Source organism: Sphaerodactylus townsendi, linkage group LG01, assembly GCF_021028975.2.
Source record: "Sphaerodactylus townsendi isolate TG3544 linkage group LG01, MPM_Stown_v2.3, whole genome shotgun sequence".
NCBI classification, from domain to species: Eukaryota; Metazoa; Chordata; class Lepidosauria; order Squamata; family Sphaerodactylidae; genus Sphaerodactylus; species Sphaerodactylus townsendi.
In genome coordinates this window covers 24,822,515-24,845,422 of record NC_059425.1, presented here as the reverse complement: position 1 = coordinate 24,845,422, position 22,908 = coordinate 24,822,515, and the positions used below count along the sequence as shown (strand labels likewise).

Genomic DNA, 22,908 nt, shown 5'->3' with positions numbered 1-22,908 from the left:
GAGCTCTTTAAGAACTGATGGTGACCCCCAACCCTAATATTTATCCATTTTACAGATGGAGAACACTGATGCAGAGAGTCTTAGGCGACCCCTGTGAAAGGGTCGTTCGACCCCCAAAAGGGTCCCGACCCTCAGGTTGAGAACCACTGGTCTAGTTCATCTTCCAACATTATACATGCTATCAAATGTTAGCAATTCCCTTCCACTCTCCACATCGGGCAAACAGGTATGCAAAAAAATAAATGGACATAAATCCCACATTAAAAACGACAATGCTCAAAAATCAATTGGGAGATCATTTTAATCTTTCAGGCAGTTCTGTTTCAGGGCATTCTACAACAAAGAAGGTCCAGGAAATGGTGGATTAATATATAAATTTACTGTCATCTTTTCATGGAAAAGTCCTCCTCTCTTTGCCCCTACCTTAAGAGGCGAGGCAAGTGGCACCCAGAGGTGGGGCACCTCACTTGTGAAATGCCCTTTCCTTGATACTCACCTGGCACTAACTTTACTTTCATTCAAGCATCAGACCCAAACGTTTCTGTTCACACAGGATTGACATTTTAACACTATTTATTCTAGGATGGTATTTTATGCTGTTAGTGGTCTGTTTTTATGGTTTACAGCTTTATCCTGGGCTAGGATTTTAATGCCGAATTTTAATTACTATATTTTAATATTTCATTTTTATTCGTTTTAGTTTGTAAGCCGCCTCAGGTAGGTTTTTGGAGAAGAGCAGCATAATTTTTTAAATAAATCAATAAAGCGTAGTAGAGACAGCATCGCTTGTACGGTGTGGAGGGGAGACACGCGTGTTAAGACTTCTAGACACGTACCCAGAAAGTCGTAGAAACAGAAGGAAGTGCTGCTATCCACACACTTTAAAAAAATGAGATCTCTTCCCCGCACCGATAAATGTTAGGAACTTTTGTGTTTTTCTTATTCGAATTTGCGCGGGCTTCTGCATTCATCCCAGACAGCGACTCTTCGGACTGCGATTAACAAACACAAGCGATTAACAAACACAAATCAAGTAGCCACCCGTTCCCCTGCCGCGTGCCCTATTCCCCCTAATATGCGGTGCCAAGAACACATTAGATCACGCCACCGCTGCCGCCTTGTCCATATAAGCGGCGCATCACATCTGCCCTTTGGACTTACCCCGCCCACGGAATTCCGGGATTCGAACGAGAACGCGGCGCAGCCAATAGGCGAGCTCGGCTGGGGGAGAGCCCGCGTGACGTCAGGCAGAACTTGGGTAGGGCCGCGGCCGGAGTTCGAAAAGGCTTTTTCCTGCAGGAAGGAAAGAAGGTGGGCAGGTAGGAAAAAAGTGCGACCCCTTCCCTGGCTTGGCTTTCGGTCCTCCCGGCTCCTCTCCGTCGTGCTTATAGATCACCCCCGTTGTTCTCTCTGTCTACTCATTGCAGGGGGGTGGGGGGCAAGCAAGAAATAACTACGGGAAAGATGTAAAACTGGGAAGGGGGGTGGGCGTGGGACGAAGCCCCAGAGAGCTTGGAAAGTTTGTGCTTTTAGCTTAAAAGGACTCTGAGAACTCCCCAGCCCAGGTTAGCCTGCATTATCATGTCTTGACCACCAGTTGAAATTTATCCTGTTTACCTGATCTTTTACTTCCATGTATTTTTGCATCTTCTAAGATCTTGGAACTTAAAAAAAAAAGTATTTATTTTACATATCTGAATATCACATACATAGAAAGATACAGAAAAAATCCCTATCTAGTCCCCCTCCCCCCATTATAGTAATACTAAATGAAAAGTAGAAGAAAAAACACAAACGCCTACACATGTACTGTATATGGTGACTTCCAGCTACCTCACTAAGGATACAAGTATAATTTTGACTAAGGGATTATAATTAATATCTACATTTTTTCACTTTTAGTCCTTATAAAGTTGACTTAATCTAATGTGCCGTTTTCATTTAAGTCTCGAATCCTGCCATTATTTCTCTGTTTGAATATGTTTTCAATAAGTAGTCTGCAAAGTTTTTCAGAAAATTGTCTGTAAGATCTTGGAACATTTAAATTGATGGCTTGTATCTGTTTTGGTATGTTATTTATTTACTTAGTAAATTGTTATCCTGCATAAGGCGCTCAGGACCTGATGGGATTCAAAAAATGTAACAACTGGTTGTTTACAAGCACCATTTTCACAACCAGTTCTGCCAAAGTGGTGCGAACCGGCTGAATCCCACCACTGCTTGTATGTTGTTCTCATGTTCTCCATTTTATTTTCACAATAACCCTGGGAAGAGGGTGAGATAGTGAGTGGTTGGTCTCTGATCACCTAAAGATTGAGGCTTTTCTAATATACATATGATTTATTGATATGTAAACCAGTAGGGTAGGAATCGCAAATATCTATAATATAATCTATAATGTAATATAATCTATAATATAATAGTCCACATTAAAAATCAAGTTATTAATTCACTTGATTGTGCAGGTCAAATTAAAACCAAAGTTAAAATTCTAATTTGTATTTCTTCTGTCACATGGAGGAAAGGATACAGTGATCACCAGTCCGTTAACAAACTAACAACTAATACAAGTGATACCACAGAGACTGACAAGTGAAACGGGGGCATCCAGGTGACCTCTGTGAATGTGAGTTAAATTCTGTTAAAATAAATGAGTGAACAGTCACATCCGTGGTGTGTTGTGCATGTGCTAAAATGAGTATTTCAGCAGTTTCCAGTTTTTTTTTGTAGTGTTCTTATTTTTAACCAACTGAGGGAAATACATGTTATATTGTGTGTGAATTTTTACAAATATTCCAATATAAATCATTTCACATCAAGCTGAGGACCTGCTTGAATACAGTATAACGTTTTAACCCCACTGGCCTTTAAAAAAAAATCAAATATTCCACTTCAAGTATTTGTCACTATTGAAGAAGAGTTTGGATTTAGATCCCCCCTTTCTCTCCTGTAGGAGACTCAAAGGGGCTTACAATCTCCTTGCCCTTCCCCCCTCACAACAAACACCCTGTGAGGTGGGTGGGGCTGAGAGAGCTCCGAGAAGCTGTGACTAGCCCAAGGTCACCTAGCTGGCATGTGTGGGAGTGCACAGGCTAATCTGAATTCCCCAGATTAGCCTCCACAGCTCAAGCGGCAGAGCTGGGAATCAAACCCGGTTCCGCCAGATCAGAATGCACCTGCTCTTAACCACTACGCCACTGCTGCTCCATAGGCATAGAATTACATGGTACTTAATTTAACGGAAGTCAAAACAAAATTTCCTTTGGAAAACCCACATTCAGATCAGGGGTTCGAATTCTGATGCCAGCTCAATAATTTGTATTTGTAATTTAATTTGTACCCTTCCCTATCCCCGTAGGGCTCAGGGTAGCTAACAACATAGCAAAACAGTAAACATTATAACAAAGTGATACTAATATATAAAACTAAGCATAATGCCAACTTTGATGTGTTTGCCTTTACAGATGGAGGGGGACAGGCTCCCTGTACCCCCTAGTTTGGAGGAGCATTCACGGCGGAGCAGCATTTCTTCCATTAGCCCCCGAAGTAAGTGAATGGGCTAGATGAGGCAAGCTTGAAAAGTGCTGAGGAGGCAGGTGGATTTCCTGGTCTAATGCTGAAATAATACAAAACATCAACTGTGTTCCTGGGGTTGGGAGGGGGGATTTAAAATTTCCTCCATCTTGTTCTGAAAAAGACAATGTTCAGGTATTGATATCAAGACTTTCAATGACTCTGGGACTTAATTTTTGCATTCTCCAAGTACTGCTTAAATCTGATTACTCCATTCTAAAACAGAATGGAAGGAGTGGAATCCAGGATTCCTAGGTCCATTGCATAGCACAGGAAAGGACAAAAAGGAGGATGGTTGTTGTGGGTTTTCCAGGCTATGTGACTGTGGTCAGCCCAGAAAACCCACAACAACCAGGTGAATCTGACCATGAAAGCCTTCGATAATACATAGAAAGGAGGGAGTTTACAGAGTTGCTCCATCTCTGCTTTGCAGCACGAAGGGAGTGGAAAGTAATTGGGGCTCAGCTATCTTGTCTCTTTTGCTGCCCTTCCAGCCCTGGATGTCGTGGTGTACCTGATCAATGACACAGAAGTGCGGCTTACAGTGGACAACCTGCCTTCAGCCACTGTGCTTGAGTTGCATCGTCTCGTCCGGGATGCTCTGAGGCTGCCAGACTGTGCCCTGGAGGTCTTTTCTTTGTGGCTGATCTCTCCGTTGCTTGGTAAGACTTTAGGGTTTCAGTCCTCCTGCCTTTCTTTAAATAACTCGTCATTCATCTAACCAAAGAACACACTCGCTTACATTAGGCCATAATAAATTCTTAAGTCTCTCAGGCATAATAAATTCTTAAGTCTCCAATTGGCCACAAGCAGCTCATGAGATATCTGTAATTTGCTGGCTGCTGCGAAGTAGCTTGCGTGTTCCCAGGAAAACCCAGAAAAAGAGGTCTAAAACATCTGCTCTAGACTTCTGTTTTTGAAAAGGTTTTATTTTAGAGGCCAGGGGCCCCCGATGTCATGCTTGTCAGTGCTTGGGCGCCCGCTGATACCTTTCCTGGCACCTGCCAAGCATTTTCAAAACGTGGTCCGTGCCATTTGGGGCTTTGGCCCAGCAAAGCTTCTGACTGGGCAATGGAGATTCGATTACCTGGGCAGGATTTAAAAAACAGTTTTGGCAGCAGCGGCCACCCTAGCAAAAGGATCTTCATTGTGTGACTGAAGCCATTTTGCAGCTGGTTTTGCTCCTGTGGTAGCCATTTTGTGTCTGTGCCCACCATTCTGCGCTGCTTAGCTCATCACTTCATTTCTAGTGCTCTGCCTAGTCCGTATTCGGTTTTTAGGAGAGAGAAAAGAATTAGTACCCTGGTGTGGATGGGAGAGAAGTAGCTCAGACTAGCTGCTTGCTCAGAAATTGCTTTAATTAACGAAAAAGTTGATGACCTCTGCCTCAAGGTGTCATGGGACTTTCTTGACATTCAGGCTGCAGAAGTAACCACCCCTCTGGAATATGCCTCATTATCTTGCTGCTTCTGGCCTCCTGGGCTTCCGTGGCGCCCCCCTCCTTCCCCCTCACCAGAAACCTTTTTTCAGTGCCAACTAGCAGTAATGATGCTTTTGGCAGCAAGTGCCCAGAGGCATCCTCTTATTACTGTCCACAGCTGGCTCTCCCGACAAGGATGACTTCTCATATTCTAAGAGAGCCAGTGCTGAGTGGTTAGAATGTTGCATTAGGACCAAAGAGAGACTAGGTTTGAATCCACATTCAGTCTTAAGGTTTCTCTTGGCAGCCGCCACTGTCTCAGCCTAGTTCTGACCAGAGGTTCTACTAACTAGGCGTTCTTACGAGGGTAAAACAGAGAAGGGGAAAGAACCTCGTCTCCTTGGAGGAGTGATGAAATGTGGTAGGTGACTGATTTGTCTTCCCATAACGAAGCACATGCAATAGAGTGCCTTTCCTTCGTGAGTAAATAGCGGGAATGGTGTTACTGGCTTGTAACTTGGAAGCATGAAGGCAAGTAGTGATTCCTTGCCCATATCATGTTAGAGATGAACCGTGAGGGGTGTAGTTTCTGTTCAGAACTGGGGCAGTACACTAGCAATTAAGTCTGAGATTCAAATCCTGCCCCTTCCCAGAAAATGCTGAGAGTCCTTTGACCACACCGTCAGTTTGTCTCCCTCCTGTGACCTGTAATTTGGGGAGATAATAAGAACATAAGAACAAGCCAGCTGGATACAGATACAGATCCAATCTTGCAGTTGTGACCCATCTAATGAGCTAATTATGTATTCAAACACTGTAATGCTTGGTATAAATGTGGAGGATTGTTCCATGGAGGCATGCCCCCTGCGGCTGCCAGCTGTGCTGTCCTTTACCCTTGTGTGGAGGATCTTGAGTGTGTTGGAAGAGATGGGGCAAAGGACTTGGTTGGGTGATAAGGTGATGTGGGTTTATGGATCATTTTGCTTCCTCCTGCAGAAAGCATCTTGATTATTTAGGCTGAATCCCCTGGAAGATTCTCTTCCTCCCTTGTGACAGTCGGGCTGGTCATTCACCTTGGCTATCAAGTCCGGTCATAGAGGTTATGGAGCACCTTCCTTATGAGGAGAGGCTGCAGCGTTTGGGACTCTTTAGTTTGGAGAGGAGACATCTGAGGGGGGATATGATTGAAGTCTATAAAATTATGCATGGGGTAGAAAATGTTGACAGAGAAGAATTGGGGGAAGAATTAGAATTAGAATTAATAAAAGGAAACACTTCTTCACGCAACGTGTGATTGGTGTTTGGAATCTGCTGCCACAGGAGGTGGTGATGGCCACTAACCTGGATAGCTTTAAAAGGGGCTTGGACAGATTTATGGAGGAGAAGTCGATCTATGGCTACCAATCTTGATCCTTCTTGATCTGAGGTTGCAAATGCCTTAGCAGACCAGGTGCTCAGGAGCAGCAGCAGCAGCAGCAGGCCATTGCTTTCACCTCCTGCATGTGAGCTTCCAAAGGCACCTGGTGGGCCACTGCAAGTAGCAGAGTGCTGAACTAGATGGACTCTGGTCTGATCCAGCTGGCTCTTTCTTATGTTCTTATGTTATAGTGCCATTTTGCACCTACAAGGTGATCGGCTGGCTGCCCCAGTAAACTGGCTTTCTAAAGCTATTCAGATTCTGATCTTCAGCATTAGGAAAACATCACACATTTCCAGATGCCACGTTCAATGGGGGTCTTGGTAACTTTTCCAGAAATACATTCTGCCCACTGGCAGCCTTGCTGATCCGAGCAGGTGCTACACCTGTACTGTCTGTACACGGGCATTCTCCATGCCAGCGTCCACCTTGTGGAATGTCCCACCTGATAAGATCCGGAAGGCTCCCACTCTCCTGACTTTCTGCAAATTAGGCAAAACTGAACGATTTAGGAGGGAGGTTTTTTTACATGGGTAAAAAGCTCTGCTCACGACCCAAGTTTGATCCTGACGGAAGGCAGTTTCAGATAGCAGGCTTAAGGTTGATTCATAGCCCTATCGAGGGGAGGAGATGAATTCCCTTCTGGAGCTGGTGAACCCATGTGCCAGCGTGGGTGCCCACCCTGCCAGCACAAGGGACAAATGGGCCAGTGGGGAGGTTACTTACTCAGGCAGCCAGGAGCTATGCGGCTCTGCAGCACCTGACCCAGAAGCCGCCACCCTCACCTAGGCTTGCCTGCACAAAAAGCTACACCGGTGTGACCAGGAGGCAGAGCAAACATTATTCAGCTTCTTCCTGGCCTTTGCCCACTGGAACGCTGGTGCCAGAGATTCAGGATTACGCCGCCCTTTTGGGTGGCATAAGTCCATAGAGCCCTACGGGGGGTGCTTCTCAACAGTGGGGAGGCCTTTCTTGTTTTTAGTCTGTCCACACTTCTGAGAAGCCCTCCTGGAGATATCGGGGCAGCCCCAAAGCAGCGCTACGACCCATCCCTGCAGGCTCTGAATTAGGCTGTCAGGCTTCCCCCCCCTTCTGAGGTTGGTAAAATGAGCTCTCAGCTTACTGGGGGGTAAAGTGTAGATGACGGGGGAAGGCAATCACCCTGTAAACATAGTCTGCTTAGTAAACATCTGGTCAGTAATGGCCGGGTGCTTGCACAGGAGACAACCTTTACCTAATAGGACAATGCAGTGGAGGGGCCAATCAGAGCAACCTCTTCCTCGCAGAGCGATGGGAGTGTTTCTTTCTGGCACCTCGTGCCTTGTCCTTTTTTTTGGGGGGGGGGTCTCCAAGAGACCAAATATGGTTGTTACCCTAGGACAGTGATGGTGAACCTATGGCACTCCAGATGTTCATGGACTACAATTCCCATCAGCCCCTGCCAGCATGGCCAATTGGCTCTAGGAAATGCTTAGAATTCTCCCAGAGTTACAACTGATCTTCAGACTACAGAGATCAATTTCCCAGGAGGACATGGCAGCTCCAGAGGGTGAAATCTATGGCATTGTAGCCCACTGCGGTCCCTCCCCAGGCACCCTTCCCAAATCTCCTGGAATTTCCCAACCCTGGAGCCATAATGGCTGTTCTCTCCTGTCTGTTTCTGCAGAGCTGCAGCTGAAACCCAAGCACCAGCCCTACAAGGTTTGCCGGCAGTGGCACGACCTCCTCTTCCGATTCACCAGCTGCTCTGAAGACGAGATCTGTGAAGGTGTGGACGTGAGCAGTGGCCGTTCCTCTGTGCCTTTCCCGGTGCTCTGCAGGCTCTGAAACCTTGCAGAATCGGTGGAGTCTGCTGGTGGGAAAGTAGCAGTCGGGGCGCTTAAGCTTGACTCTCACTTGCTGGGTGGGTGAATTCGCAAACGGTCTCAGTGGACAATGCCTGCAGTTGCTGCTGCTTATCTACCAATCCAGGCTTCTGGAGTGTGGTGGGGGGAGGATTTTGCCTTCCTTCCTCTGGCTGCTTCCGGGAGATCTGATTACGTGCAAATGGGCTGAATAGATAGCTCAGAAGGTTGCTGGGGAGGCCCTTCCTAAATGCCAGTAAGCTTGGGCTCCTGGGTTGCTTTGGCCTTTGCAGTCTGAAAAAGAAGCTGGGCTTATAGTTTTGTCTCCTGCTTCTGTCTCCCACGGGCAGATGAGCCGTCTCTGCAGTTGCGAAGGAACGTCTTTTTCCCAAAGAGAAAGGAGTTGCAGGTAACGTCCAGGTTAAGTGATGGATAGATACGTGGCGGGGGAAAGGGGGCAAAATTTAGAAGCATGCTATTGGCAAAGAGGATTTTATTTTGTTCTCTGTGAGGAAACTGCTGCTGTGGTTTGGCATGACTGCTTGCCCTCCCCATAGACCCCTGCATAGACTTAGGTCCACCACATCTCACAGAAGGAGGGCTGCAAACTAAAATCACTGGAGCTGCATGTTTTTGAGTTGTTCAGAAGAGGATAATTTGTAGGTTTGCTGGGAGAGATCCCCCTCCCTTTCCTCAACAGAACTGGAGAAGCTTTCTTTAGAATCTCCATCAAGATGCGTAGTGCATTTGGTAACATACAAGTGGGTATAAATTCAAATAATTCCAACAAGCGATCAGTGGAAATTGTTCCATCATTGAACATCCCTAATAATATAATTTGACGTAGCAAGGAAGTCAACGGCACTGATGGATTCCTGGCCTGCTTTTTGGGCACTAAATAGACTTCCCTGTTTTCTGCCACACAGAATGTTTTGGTAAGATGTTTCTGTGGTTCTGAAATCCTCCTGGGAAAAGATAGTTTGAGGTGCTGGAAAGAGAGAAAGCTAAAAAAAGAGGGGGGAAAAGACACACACACCTTCCAAAGTGTGATGAATGCCCAGAGTCCAAATCTTGTGTACCAAAACCCGTTACACATCTTCTTCAGACCAACAGCAGCCAAGACTGGGTGTTCAGGCCAGTCAAGAGTTCCATGTTGGTTCAGTGTGCTGTTGTTATTTGTGGCAGTCTTTTTGAGGAGCATCAATGCCCTCCTGTCCAAGACCCTGTGAGTAAGGCCCACGCTCCCACAATTGCATCATGTAAACCTGCAGTGTTAGAGCATGTAAATGCAGTATCCCAACTTCCATTCTGAAACAAAGTTTCTAGCCCTCATAAATTTTGAAGATAAACCGTGCTGGGCAGGGGTGCCAATAAGCCACATGGCATATCTTCACAATTGTCTGGGCTAGAAACTTTTTTTAGTAAAAAATTTTTAGTCAAAGTTGAAGGGTTCTCAGCAGGATGTGGTCTGTTGATTCCTCACTGGTCCTTGTGGTAGACCAAGTGGGCCGAATTATTTCCAAATGAGTAGGGCTTTGCGCACACTGAACATCTCTAGACTATCAGACAGGCTGTCGCATGCATGCACGATTGTTTTCCTTCTGGTTCCATGTGCTGCCCATTTCCTACCCAAGATCCAGGATGAAGCTGTGTTGCAGCTCTTGTACGAGGAGGCCAAGTACAACATCCTGGAAGGGAGGTACCCCTGTGACCCGGCAGACTGCGAGATGCTGGGAGCCTTAGTCTGCCGGCTGAGCTTGGGCCCGTATGACCCGGAGCAGCACACGGCCTGTTTCCTGAAGTAAGTGGGGCAAAGGGCAGAGGAGTAGATCTCTCACTGCCCACTCTTTGGTTCTGTGCTAAACTTAGAGGAGGCAGCGAGTGCAAGACGAGACTGGTAAGGATGGACAGATGGGCTCAGTAGAAAACAGAAGAGGGAGGGCAGAAGTTGGTAAGCTGGTGTGGAACACAGCAGGAAAGAAGAGGAGTTTGGATTTATACCCCACTTTTCTCAACCATAAGGAGTCTCAAAGCAGCTTCTAAACTTCTTCCCTTCCTCTCCCCACCACAGATGCCTTATGAGTTGGGTGGGGTTGAGAGAGTTCTGAGAGAACTATGCAACCCAGCAAGTATTTAAGCCAAAGTTGCATGGGGATGCCCAGCCTCTGATGAAAATACTAGCATTGAGTGACAAACTGCATGTGTGAAGTTGCTATCCAGCATCAAACACTGTAGGACACAGGGAATCAGTATCTTGACAAATACGTTTTTCAAGGAACTTAGTGACCTGGTTTCCCATTGAAAGGAGATTTGCAAGGTTATAATGGGTAATAAGTAACAGGCATAAATTACAAACGGAAAGGAATCAGCTGGATATTAGGGGGGAAAATTTACAGTAAGAAATCTTTTACAGTAAGAATATTTCAGCAATGGAATTGACTGCCTAGGAAGATGGTGGGCTCCCTGTCCCCCCACTGGCAGTCTTCAAGTAGTGGCAGGATGAACAGTTGTCAGAGATGCTATAAGCTGATCCTTCATTGAGCAGAGTTGGACTAGATAGCCTGTATGGTCCCTTCCAACTCTATGATTCTATAGGTCTGTGCATGTGCCAGTTGGCTTATAGAAAGGTGATGGAAGCAAGGGTTCAGATGGCAAAGGAAAAGCAAAAGGAATTCCTTTGGAAATAGTTGGGGGAGGGAAATGCGCTTAACCTTGACATTTCTGGAGCTGCAAATCTCTTTCCTTGCGCTGTGCCCTCCCCACGCTTCAGTGCTTTCAAGAGACTTTTTCCCTCCACGTCTCAGTCTCCGTTTCTCTCTCAAGCTCAAAATGCGTCAGCCTTTTGTTCTTTAAAGTGATGGGCGACAGCATCTTTTGAAAGGGACCATCTCAACGTTTGCCTTTTAGAAGAAAGTATTATTAAAGGCCAAATTACACATTATGGTGGACACGGGTCCCACTCTCATGGCAATTTCCTTGTCTCAGCTCCACTGCACCTTGTCATTTGTTATCTATTTTCAAAATGCCTACATTTCCCTCTAAAATGGCCTTGCCAGCCACAGGTTAGACCTGTGTCTGCTTTAATTTGTAGTTTAGCTGTGAGAGTCTGGCCTCCTTGTACCTAGCTTCTCACGCTTGTCCAGGCAACACACGGAAAGTACCAGAGTGGCTGCCGTGGTCATTCAGCTGAAAATGTTCTATGGGGTAGGCTAGGCATGCAGCTGGATGGCAGGCAAACCTTAGCAGAAGCACTGAGATCCAGTTGCAGCTGACCCTCTTGAGAGGCAAACGAGACCCCCAGGCCTTGCCCATTCACCCTTGAAACGTGCTTCTGTGCCTGCCCAGTCTTCTTTGTTTGCTGATCTCCATAGCAGAACAGAATCTTGGGCCTCATGCACAGCTGTGCTTTTCCTGAAGAGAGGGCCAGGGGATTGATATCAACAGCTGCTGCTGACAGTGCTTGTAGCTAGAACTTGGGAACAGCCTGAAACCAGCTGGGCCTTGAAGAATGCAAGCCTGGCCAGGGCCTTGGAGATGTTCAATCCCCCATTGTCCTTTCCAGGGTGACCTAGATAAAACCCAGCAGTCAGGCAACCAAGTGGAATTTTATGAATGGCTCCATGGGTATAGCTGTTGGTGTAGCTCCAATGGATTTTTACTAGGTTTCTCCGAGTGGGTCAAACTGTAGTGGTTTGAGCTGGGGGCGGGGGGAGACCCTTCCGGTAGAGATGGTCTGGCTCCTGCCCTGGGCTGAATGGGGTTTTTTTTCCTCAGGGAGAAGTTGGATTTGTTCCTGCCATCCCACCTCTGCCGAAGGGGACATGGCCTCTTCTCAGCCCTGTGGAAACGTGGGACCCGGCCGCCTGCCTATGAGCAGGGCCTGCTCCATGCCTACCAGACAGTGCTTGAAGATGGAGCCTGTGAGGAAAATGCTGCCCTTCACAGACATTATTGTGCCTACCTGCAGAAGTGTCATGAACTGCCTTATTATGGGTAGGCTTGCTGGTTCTGAGGTTGTAAGGCGGGGGTAGAGGATTTGTAGAGGATTTGGGTGGGGGGAGGACAGAAATTGTCACAGATGAAACTGTTTTCCGAGTCTTTTTAGTTTTTCTAATGGACAAACTGGAACATTTGGAGTAAGTTAAATGCTTTTTGGCGCCCTTAGAATGTATAATGAAAAGTTATCAAGACAATTTGCATTAGATCAGCAGTTCTCAACCTGTGGGTCACGACCCCTTTGGGGGTTGAATGACCCTTTCACAGGGGTCGCCTAAGACTCTCCGCATCAGTGTTCTCCATCTGTAAAATGGATAAATGTTAGGATTGAGGGTCACCACAACATGAGGAACTGTATTAAAGGGTCGCGGCATTAGGAAGGTTGAGAACCACTGCATTCGATAATGGTAATTCCTATGTATATGGTAGATATGTACAATATATTTCCGAGAATGCATTTATTGTTTAAATGCAGGTAATTCTGGCAACAGTTCTATACGCTTCAATTTAATACATTGTTAAAGAGTTCAGTGTTTCTTGTATTAAACTCTGTAAATATGTATCTAGTTCCATTGTGACCGGGTAAAACAGTTGCTGTCCAAATGATGTGCTTTTTTTTGGTTTGCAACCAAAAAAAAGAGTTGACACTGGAAAATAACTACTTTTCCCTACCTCTCTGAGAGCAGACAGTAAGATTCAAGCACTATGGGTAACATAGGGTGTGTTGTGGCAGTGTGCGGCATTCCCTCAAGTGTTGACTCAGTAGACTATTCTTGTCAAAAACAAAAGGCATTTTTTTACTCCACAAATTTGCCAAATGGCGCAATAAACTACTAACTTAAGTTATAAGTGATGCCATTTTATGTCTTTAAAACAGTAAAATAAGTGTAGATTCAATTGGATGCAAAAGAGATTCCCCCGAAACATTAGGAAGAACTTCCTAATAGTAAGGGCTGTTCAACAGTGGAATACACTGCCTTGGAAGGTGGTGGAGTCTCCTTCTCTGAATGGCCATCTGTTGGGAGTGCTTTGACTGTGTCTTCCTGCATGGCAGAGGGTTGGACTTATGGTCTCTTCCAACTTTATAATTCTAGGGAAGAGTTCCATATGTTTCAACTTCCCTCATCTTTTCCCCTTGCATGATTTCAAAATTGCTGGAAACCTTACATCCCTACTGATCAGTGGCCAAACATGCTCCCAGGAAGGCAGACTTTTTAAAGCACAGATGTCAAACTTGTGGCCTTCCAAATGTTATGGACTACAGTTCCCATCATCCCCTGCCAGCATCATGCTGGCAGGGGATGATAAGGCTGAATCCCTGTATCCTGGAGGAGTCCGCAAGTTTGACACCTTCCTCAAAGCAATGGAGGTGTAGGCGTGCAAGTTGGCTGAAGCATCATAGTGCATCCGGGGCAGAGATTGGAATTTGAATGGCCTTGGTGCCGTTGTAAGATTTGCTTTCCTTGTTGCTCTGTTCCTGTGTTGTTAACTTGAGATGCTTTTCTTCTTTGCCTCTTTCCTTCTCCCCCCAAACCCAGCTGTGCCTTTTTCTCTGGGGAAATAGACAAGCCAGCCCAGGGCTTCTTACATCGGGGAGGGCGCAAAGCCGTCTCAATCGTCATCAGCCTGGAGGGAATCTATATCATTGACAGCAAGGAGAAGGTAACTGCTTTGTGGTGATGGCTGCCTGTAAAAGCCAAGTGACCTCTGGACCTGGTTCCATGTTTTGGGGATCCCTGGGGAGAGAGTACGCCACTACCAGCCCCCTCTTCTTCCCCACTCACCCACATGCCCCCACTCATGCATCGTTCTGCCCACTTGCAAGCTGTCCCACCATCTGCACTAATAGCTGCCGTGCCACCTGTGTGCCCTTTCCCCAGTGATGCCAGACGGTGGGTGCAGGTATCAGAAGAGAGGCATGAGTAGGAAGACATCATCAGTGGGCCTTGCTGGAAGCCATGGTCCCTGTCAGCTGCCCCACTTCAGAATATGCTGATGCAGCCCCCAAGGAAGTTCTACTGAGGCTTACCTTGGAAAGGGCTGAATTCCTCTCCTCTGTCCTAAAGCCCCACTGTTGCCTTTGATGGGGGCAGGGAGAGACGTACTTTCCTCATGGTATTTATTGGATGGGGGCATAGCAGAATTCTGCACTGCATTGGACAAATTATTTATATGACCTGAAGAGAAATCAGAGTTTATCATCCAATTCTTGAAAAGTTTCCAGGCCAGTCAGAGAAAGCAAGGCTTGACTGACTTCTTTCCGATGAGAACTCCCAAATCTCAAGCCAAGTTGCAAAGTTCTGCCTACTATACCATTTCTCATGAAAAGATGTCCACACTTCCTTTCCTTCCCCCCCCCCGCCCCCCCGAGATTCTCTTTGAAGGTAAAAGAATCGGACTTCACACCGGCTTCGTCAAAACCATTATCGTTGGCAATGTTCAACACAGCGCTTTGATAAAACTTTAGATACTCAAGCTGTTCTGCTTTGGTTTCTAAAGTTCGCGTCCACCTGGGTCACAACTTTAGAAAACAAAGAGGATTGCTATACAGCTGTCTAGACACTAAATGCTCTTTTGTCAAAGCGCATACATATTACCATTACTAACGATAATGGTTTGACGGAGCAGTGGGTAGAATCGTTGCATCTTTAAAGAAAATCTGCCTATTTTACGTGCGAGTAATGCAAGGCTGCAACTTCATTTGCGGATACATCGCATGTCATATCTTCCTGAGAAAGGGTATGGTTTATAAAACCTGCAGTTCACATCTCCGAAGACGCTTATTGAAGCTCTGTTTTGAAATGGGGTTTTTTTTTGGTGTGTGTGTCTGTTTTAATTCTCTAACTTTTTTTCTGCCTGTGTGTACAGCTCGTTTAGTGTGTTATTTCCGATGGTTGGTTACATTAAAATTATACTGCATTGGCTGTATAATTAGGAAGAGCTTTTCCTGCCACAGACTGACTAGTGACTGTATTTTCTGTAGCATGTGGCTTGGCTTACCAACCAGAGCCACCCATAGCTTTATCCTCCACAAGCTTCTTTGCACAACATGGGTGGATAGGAGGGGCCGTGGCGCCATCTGTGACATCGAATGCAGGTGTGTGTATAGAAGGGAGAGCTGACAGAAGAAGCAGCGATAGTTTTCCCAGTTCTCTTCCTGCTCCGCTTTGCAATGTGCCCCTTGACCACCCCCTGTTCTTTCTCCTGCATTCAGCTGTCTGTCTCTGTCTCTCCCGGGCAGCATGTCTTGCTGGGCCTGCACTTCCAAGAACTGTCATGGGATCATACCTTTCCCAGCGAGGAGGAACACATTCTGTGGCTGGAGTTCGACGGGGAAAATGAAGGCACGGCCGTCAACAAGTTGCTGAAGGTCTACTCCAAGCAGGTAGGTTGCTGTCTGGAGCCAGTGAGGTCAGTGTGGAACTAGGGAGAGAGCAGTGGGAGCTCTGAGCTGCAGCTGGTTCCAGGACATGGTTGGAAGTCAGGTGTGCTTAGAACCCACATCTTATGGTCTTTGCAAAACATGTATGGGCACCCTACATGGAAAGGATTGTCTGTCTGTCTGGCCACTCCAGGGTTTTATTTTTCTTTTCCCTGTATTGAGAAATACCCCCATGTCGAGAAACACGGCCAGACTTATGATTGAGGGCAGCAATGGGTTCCTACTGCCCTCTCTTTTCCCTGCTCATTCTCTCCTTCATTCCTCCCCCTGTCTTTGGATGTTTGATTTTGTCCTTTCATGTTTACTTCTTCCTTTTTGATTGACATCTACCTATTAGGTAAAGCACAGGAATATGGTTATCTTACTGTATTTCATACTTTTGATCAGATTTGTGCAAAGCTGGTAGGAGGCCTTGGCCAGATAGGAAATACAGGCCCCATTTCAAATTTCTCATTAAGTATTTTTGGAATTATCATTTATGTTATTACATTTATATTACATTTATATTTATTATGTTTACATTCCCAACTGAAGTTGGGCTTAGGGTGGCAGGCATAAACATTAAAAACATTTAATAGCACAATTAATTTTTTCCATAAAACTAATATTAGGATCTAACTTAAAAACCCCACAGATGGTGGACAATCAGAGCAATTCCTCAAGTCTATGTCATGTACCCTGCCCATCTTGGCATAATCCTTTGCCAAAAAGGTTGTCAAAGAAAGAGGAAAGGCACACATTTACATGGGTGTACTGATTTATGTGTGGGTATACTCCTGTACATGTAGTATGTGTATGATGTACTTAAGTTACAAGTAGTAGAACAGAATAAAAAAACTGGAATGGTTTTTAAAAGGCTGGCAAGCAATATTATTCTAGATTGGGGTGCTCAAGTCTGGTCCTCTGGGTGTTCATGGAATCGGCTGGTAGGACTTGGTGGGAATTGTAGTCCATGAACATCTGGATGGCCAGAGTTGGACACCCTTGTTTAAGATGTATTTAAGACAATAGAATACGGTACTATAATAAGAATACAATAGTACATTCATGTTTATCCATATTAACTTTTTATTATTATGAATCTTCTTTAAAATATTAGTATTTCCTGCTAAAAGATTCCCCTTGACTCTCTTTACAAAGTCAGTATTCTTCACCCAAAGGTCCTTTTTGCCTTTATCCAAGTGAGTGATCACAAAATCATAGGCCTGTGCCAACTGTCACATGATACATTCTGACTCATGACTGATTTTATTGTTGCTCTCGTTAGGTGTTGTAAGCTGTCCTGAGATCTTTTACAAGATAGAGTGGCCTGTAAATCAGATCAATAAAATAAAATGCCTCTGCCACCTTGTAAGGGAGAATGAAAAAGGCAGAATGGGGGAGAGCACACTGCCCAGTTGCTACGCTGTCTTCTAGAGTAGCCTGGCTTGAGAATATGAAAAACGGACCCTAATAACACAGATAAAAATCCTGTGCAGTACAAATCAACCAGAACTCTGGATGTGCAACTAGCCTTGAAGCTTGTTCGAGACCAGTGTGCATCAAGGTTCTAGTTATCTTAGCGCAGGATTTTTATCTGTGTTTTTAGATGTTTGTAGTGTTGGACATGTATTATACTCATAACAAAACTTTATTTGAAAGTAGACTGCAATTTCTGCAAGCCTTCTTCAGTGTGGTGGGTTTTCCGGGCTGTGTAGCCGAGATCTGGTAGAGCTTGTTCCTAACTTTTCGCCTGCATCTGTGGCTGGCATCTACAGATGTGTATCACAGAGGGAAGTCTGCCCTGGACACGTTAACGGGCTTTTACTCTGCAGCCACACCCTCCTGAAGATGCCAGCCACAGGCTCTGGCCAACGTCAAGATACCACCAGACCTCAACCACAGCTGGAAAACTCCTTCGGATAATCGACCCATTGAAAGCCTTCCACAATACTTCTTCAGTGTGATTTCTGTTGGGATGCACTGTGTGCAGTGATCCCCGCTTCATTCAAATGGTTGAGAATATGAAAGGCAAACATCAGTGAACTTCCTGCCTTATTTCCAGGCAGAGCTTATGAGCGGCTTGATTGAGTATTGCATAGAACTGAATGCAGCTGCCGAGGGGGCTGCTCAGGACCTGGCTGGCAGTCCGGCTCCTCCTTCTGAGCCCCAGAGCCTCCCTACCCACAGGCAGCCCCCCAAGCTACAACGGCAGAACAGTGTGCTTTGCAGTAGGATCCAGCACCTCTCCACCATAGACTACATTGACAATGGTAAGTTGGCCAAAGGGTTTGAACTGGGGCGGGGGGAGGACGGAAAAAACAACCTTATCGTCTTCCTCAAGGAATTACTGACAGAGTGGAGGAATTTGAATTTGTGAGCTGCTCTGTTATGAGGGAAATGCTGGAGGGAAATGCTGGGCTCAGATCTCCATGAGCTCTACATCAGCAGTGGAAAATATTACATTAGTCTGCCCCCAGAGCTAATGGATCCTATGAAACTATAAGAAGCACTGTGGATGGGGAGTCCAGCTGGTGACTCTGTGAAAAGTCTGGTGGGAATTTAGAATGCCAGGCTGTGCCAGAGTACACACTCATTTTTAAATTGTGTAAGGGATGAATGATAGAAACAATTAAAGAATCATAGAGTTAGAGTGGATCTCCAGGGGTGGCATGCAAGGGAGGGGGGTGGATCTTGAGGCAACCATAATCCTACTGTTTTCTAACAGCATTCCTCACAGGGTTGTTGTGAAGATGGTACAGAGCAGGGGTCAGCAACCTGCGGCTCTCCAGATGTTCATGGACTACAATTCCCATCAGCCCCTGCCAGCATGGCCAATTGGCCATGCTATCGGGGGCTTATGGGAATTGTAGTCCATGAACATCTGGAGCTTCCGCAATTGCTGAACCTAATTACAGAAAATAGAAAACTACTGTCCTGAGCATCTTGGAGGGAAGGGCGGGATAAAAATGTCGTGAATAGCTTCCAGAATGTAATTGGGAGATTGGGCTGTCGTGTTCCAGGCTTCTTGGGTTTCCCCTTTGGATTGGGCAAGACTTGATGTCAGTTACATGCTGCTGCCCTGCTTGTGAGGAGGAGCCCAGTACTGACTAACTGAAAATCCATTTGTTTCTGTCTGCTGTAGGGAAAGAAATACGGAGGGTGAAGCCCCGGCGGACTGCCTCATTCTTTGGCCGCCAGCTATCCACTGCTCCCACCTCCTATTCAGCTGTGCGGGGTGCTGAGAATCTGGAACACGGCTGATGGCTTTTTGGCACTGGGTTTGGAAGGGATTGCTCCGCTTGGGAGTGGCCATGATACCAGCCTACAGACTCTCTTGGCTCAGAGGCAGCCTGTAATACTCTCTTCTCCCCTTTTCCCGCCCCAGTTATGTATCTCTTGTATGGTAAAGTCGTAGTCTGCATGGAGTCAGAGCCGAGTTGCTGATCTCCATTTTGGGACTTTACAGGTTCTAACTTTGTTCCCTGCACATGGTGGAGGTGCTCTGGAAGTCCATGCTACTGTGGGCCACGAAGTGCCTTATCCTTGTTTGTGTCTGACTAAGGATTTGGTGATGAGTCCCTTCTATGTTTATTTTGGATTCACATTACTTCTTTTTCCATTTCAGTGGTCTGGCCCCAAATGCTGCCTCATCTCTATCCCTGTCTCTTAGCAAGTCCTTGGAGTGAAAAAGGTTTAAACAGGGACTTTTCAGGGCATCTGAAGTAGTTACAGAGGAAATTCAACTGGAGTTGCCAGAAATAGCAGGGCTTCAATCATGTTTGGCAAGTTATGTCCAATTTGTTTGGCCTGTCCTACCTCATAACCTCCCAAGATCCTCTTTTTACAGGTTTTCTAACTTTTGAGAACAAAAAACCTCTTTTTTTCATTCGTGCCTGTTTCCTCAGAGGGGAAATCCTCTAAAAGCACTATGGAGCTCTGGGATTCCTTGATTCTAGCTTTTGTTTAAAAGCTCCTTTTATACTTTCACAAGAGAAACTCTGCTAAAACAATGTCTTTGGGAACCGGCTTCCTTTAGATTCACTACTGCTTGGGTGTTGTGTCACACAAGTCTGGTGGGTGTGTAGTCACACCAGCCAGTGTGGTAAAGGTAGTATCTGATTGGTCCACTGTATGCCCATTCCTTCCCCACATTAGCACTAACAATTGTGTTAAATAGGTTTCTGTTTCACCTTGAAGTTCTTCAGCCTCAAGTGCTTTCTTTTTTCAGGGCTCGTCAAAGCAGGCCAAAATCAGCAACATGTCTGCTTTGGGTTAAACACTAGTGCAGATATTGAAGGTGTTCATTTGGGGCAGGGGGAGGGATTATGTACTGTTCCTGTTTGTGGGTATGCGTCACTGTGTTTGCCAATGAAGAGAAAAAGTCACCAGACAGTGATGTGCGTTCATCTTTGGTATACTTCTGGGAGCTGCCTCCTGTAGCACATATTGGCTTTGCACTGATCGATGCAGCTAACAACCAAAACAAAAGCAGATCCATTCTTGTCAAGAATCCAGTTGCATTTTAGACATGTATTTTACTAAACAGTAGAACGACAACCCCTTGAAGACTGTGGGACAGAAACTCGTCATCTTTCTTATCCAACAACCTCTGGATTGCTCTAGTTAGTGATAGCTTTAAATGGCAGTCCCCTTTCAGGACTAAAGAGCAAAGTTAGAGATTTTTGTTCTGGGTCCAAACCTCATAACTGGCTCCAGTCTGTTCGAGTATCTTTTTACTCAATTCTCATGGGAATCTACTTGTCTGGCAGCACAAGCATTATGGAAAGGACAAAGCTTGCAAACAAATGCCTGCTCGCCCTGCCAATAGTGAATCTCTTCTAGTTCAGGCAAGTGCCTTTTATTGAAAAGAAATTGTGCCTTTTTTACTTAATCTGCATTTTCAGAGTGTATGCACAGTTGTTAACTTTGAACAGGGACTGTTTATTGCAATAAAGGCAGTGGAATCAACAAACTGTTGCAAGTTTTAAAGAATCTTTTAAAGTCTCTCACGGTGTTGGATGTTGTTTTATTTACTGAACACAGGCTTAAACATAAGCTGGCCGATGGTCCATGGCCCTTGGTAGATTTCTATACTGCCATTAAATTGATTTCCCTACATCAACCTGAAAGAATCTTAGTGCTTTCTAAAACAGCATATCTATTATGGGCCTCTGCAACGTGAGTTATATCCTATAGCAGTGATGGCGAACCTATGGCACACCAGATGTTGATGGACTACAATTCCCATCAGCCCTGCATGGCCAATTGGCCATGCTGGCAGGGGCTGATGGGAATTGTATTCCATCAACATCTGGAGTGCCATAGGTTCACCACCACTGTCCTATATTTTTTTTAATTTATTATTAATTTTATATACCGCCCCCCCCCGAGGGCTCAGGATGGTTCACAACAAGGTTAAAACATGCACTAAAACATAATTTAAATATTAATTACATAAAAACAGAACCCATTTAAAAATGTGGATGGCGTCTGGCTACCCCCCTCCCCCCCTTGTGTCCACGGGAGGCCAGATGACATGGTAGATGTATTTTTTAACCAGGCTGGCTACAAGCATACGCCCATGGTGAAACATGGTCCCGCTTTTGCAGGCCCCCCCTGTGGAAACTCTGTAAAATCCCACTTGGGGCCTCCTGATCTCCTAGGGGGAGCCTGTCTCCACCTGTGGGTAGGGGTCAGGGCTGAAAAGGCCCTGCCCCTCGTCGAGGCCAGCCTGATCATTTTTGGGCCAGGGATCACGAGTAGGTCCTCCTCCGAGGAGCTGAGGGGCTTACCGGGGCAATATGGGGTAACACCTGGCATACAATCCTTGTCTTCTGTCTCTCCCCCCACCCCCTTCCTCTTGCCATTGAGGGCTGCCACAATTAGACGCAAAGTTACATAGCGTACATAAATTACCTGATGCTGTGTATGAGAGTGGCTTGATACAAGGTGTAAGATCTCCAGGCAGTGATTTCTGATGATTTCGCCTGCTGTGGAGCCTTAAATTTCCCTATTTCAGGAGTCCCAAACATGGTGCCCATTAACAGCCTCATGCCCACCAACATCTTTTCCGGTGCCCACCAAGTGTTTTTGGGAAGTGAGGAGGGGCCAGGTAGCTTTTTGCCCAACAAGGCTTCTGGCTGACTTCGGAGATTTGAATAACTGTACAGATTTGGCAGCAAGCTGCCACCACAACACAAGGACCTCTTGCTGTGTTACCCTGAGATCTTTTTACTATGCTGTGGTAGGGAGACCTTGAAATATTGAAATGTGGAATTCATCATTCTCTCTCTGATAGGCTTGTGGGGTCTAGCAGAAGTGAAACAAAGAGGTCTTCTTAGGGTGAGACTGGCCACAATTGGAGGTGTGTGCTGAAACATAAGGATATTGCTCTGCCTTTTCAGTATTGTGCTATTAGTGCCTCAACAGAAGCAGAGTAGGGAGACCTTGAAATATTGAAATGTGGAATTCATCATTCTCTCTCTGATAGGCTTGTGGGGTCTAGCAGAAGTGAAACAAAGAGGTCTTCTTAGGGTGAGACTGGCCACAATTGGAGGTGTGTACTGAAACATAAGGATATTGCTCTGCCTTTTCAGTATTGTGCTATTAGTGCCTCAACAGAAGCAGAGTAGGGAGACCTTGAAATATTGAAATGTGGAATTCATCATTCTCTCTCTGATAGGCTTGTGGGGTCTAGCAGAAGTGAAACAAAGAGGTCTTCTTAGGGTGAGACTGGCCACAATTGGAGGTGTGTGCTGAAACATAAGGATATTGCTCTGCCTTTTCAGTATTGTGCTATTAGTGCCTCAACAGAAGCAGAGAGTACCTTGGCATTTTTTGCTGTTTGTAGAGGAGTGTTGCAAACTGTGGAGTATTGGATGAAGGAAAATGAATAAGGACTCTGAAATAGTACATCTATTTGGGAGAAAGTCTTGGGGGCAACTGTATATTGCAGTGTTTGGGGTCCACACAGACCATTTTAGTAAGATCTCAGTTGTTCCTGCAGACTCACAGAACTACCTCTTGTCTTTAGAGTTTGGATTTATAACCCCCCTTTCTCTCCTGTAAGGAGACTCAAAGGGGCTTACAATCTCCTTTCCCTTCCACCCCCCACAACAAACACCCTCTGAGGTGGGTGGGGCTGAGAGAGCTCTGAAAAGCTGTGACTCGCCCAAGGTCACCCAGCTGGCATGTGTGGGAGTGTGCAGGCTAATCTAGTTTCCCAGATAAGCCA

At 45.8% G+C, this 22,908-nt stretch overlaps 1 protein-coding gene across 5 annotated transcripts; it reads left to right on the top strand.

Moving 5' to 3' along the window:
- Positions 1 to 1,231: 1,231 nt before the first annotated feature.
- Positions 1,232 to 20,646, top strand: FRMD8 (FERM domain containing 8). Of its 5 annotated transcripts, none has more exons than XM_048516759.1 (12): positions 1,254 to 1,319; positions 2,526 to 2,626; positions 3,465 to 3,546; positions 4,068 to 4,235; positions 8,077 to 8,178; positions 8,605 to 8,663; positions 9,889 to 10,055; positions 12,029 to 12,247; positions 13,789 to 13,912; positions 15,465 to 15,635; positions 17,737 to 17,944; positions 18,817 to 20,646. In XM_048516759.1, exons 3-12 carry the CDS (start codon positions 3,465 to 3,467, stop codon positions 18,933 to 18,935), a joined length of 1,419 nt encoding a protein of 472 aa, XP_048372716.1. In that variant the 5' UTR covers positions 1,254 to 1,319; positions 2,526 to 2,626; the 3' UTR covers positions 18,936 to 20,646. The 5 variants fall into 5 exon arrangements, with proteins under 5 accessions (XP_048372718.1, XP_048372716.1, XP_048372721.1 ...); XM_048516764.1 differs by having other exon boundaries at positions 2,521 to 2,626; positions 15,492 to 15,635; XM_048516755.1 differs by having other exon boundaries at positions 2,521 to 2,626.
- Positions 20,647 to 22,908: the final 2,262 nt, after the last annotated feature.

Bases quoted from the DNA above. Each gene is read 5' to 3' on its own strand.
- FRMD8 (XM_048516761.1), top strand. From the start codon at position 3,465: ATGGAGGGGGACAGGCTCCCTGTACCCCCTAGTTTGGAGGAGCATTCA. The intron at 4,236-8,076 runs GTAAGACTTTAG...CTGTTTCTGCAG, and splicing joins GCTGATCTCTCCGTTGCTTG to AGCTGCAGCTGAAACCCAAG. The intron at 17,945-18,816 runs GTAAGTTGGCCA...TGTCTGCTGTAG, and splicing joins CATAGACTACATTGACAATG to GGAAAGAAATACGGAGGGTG.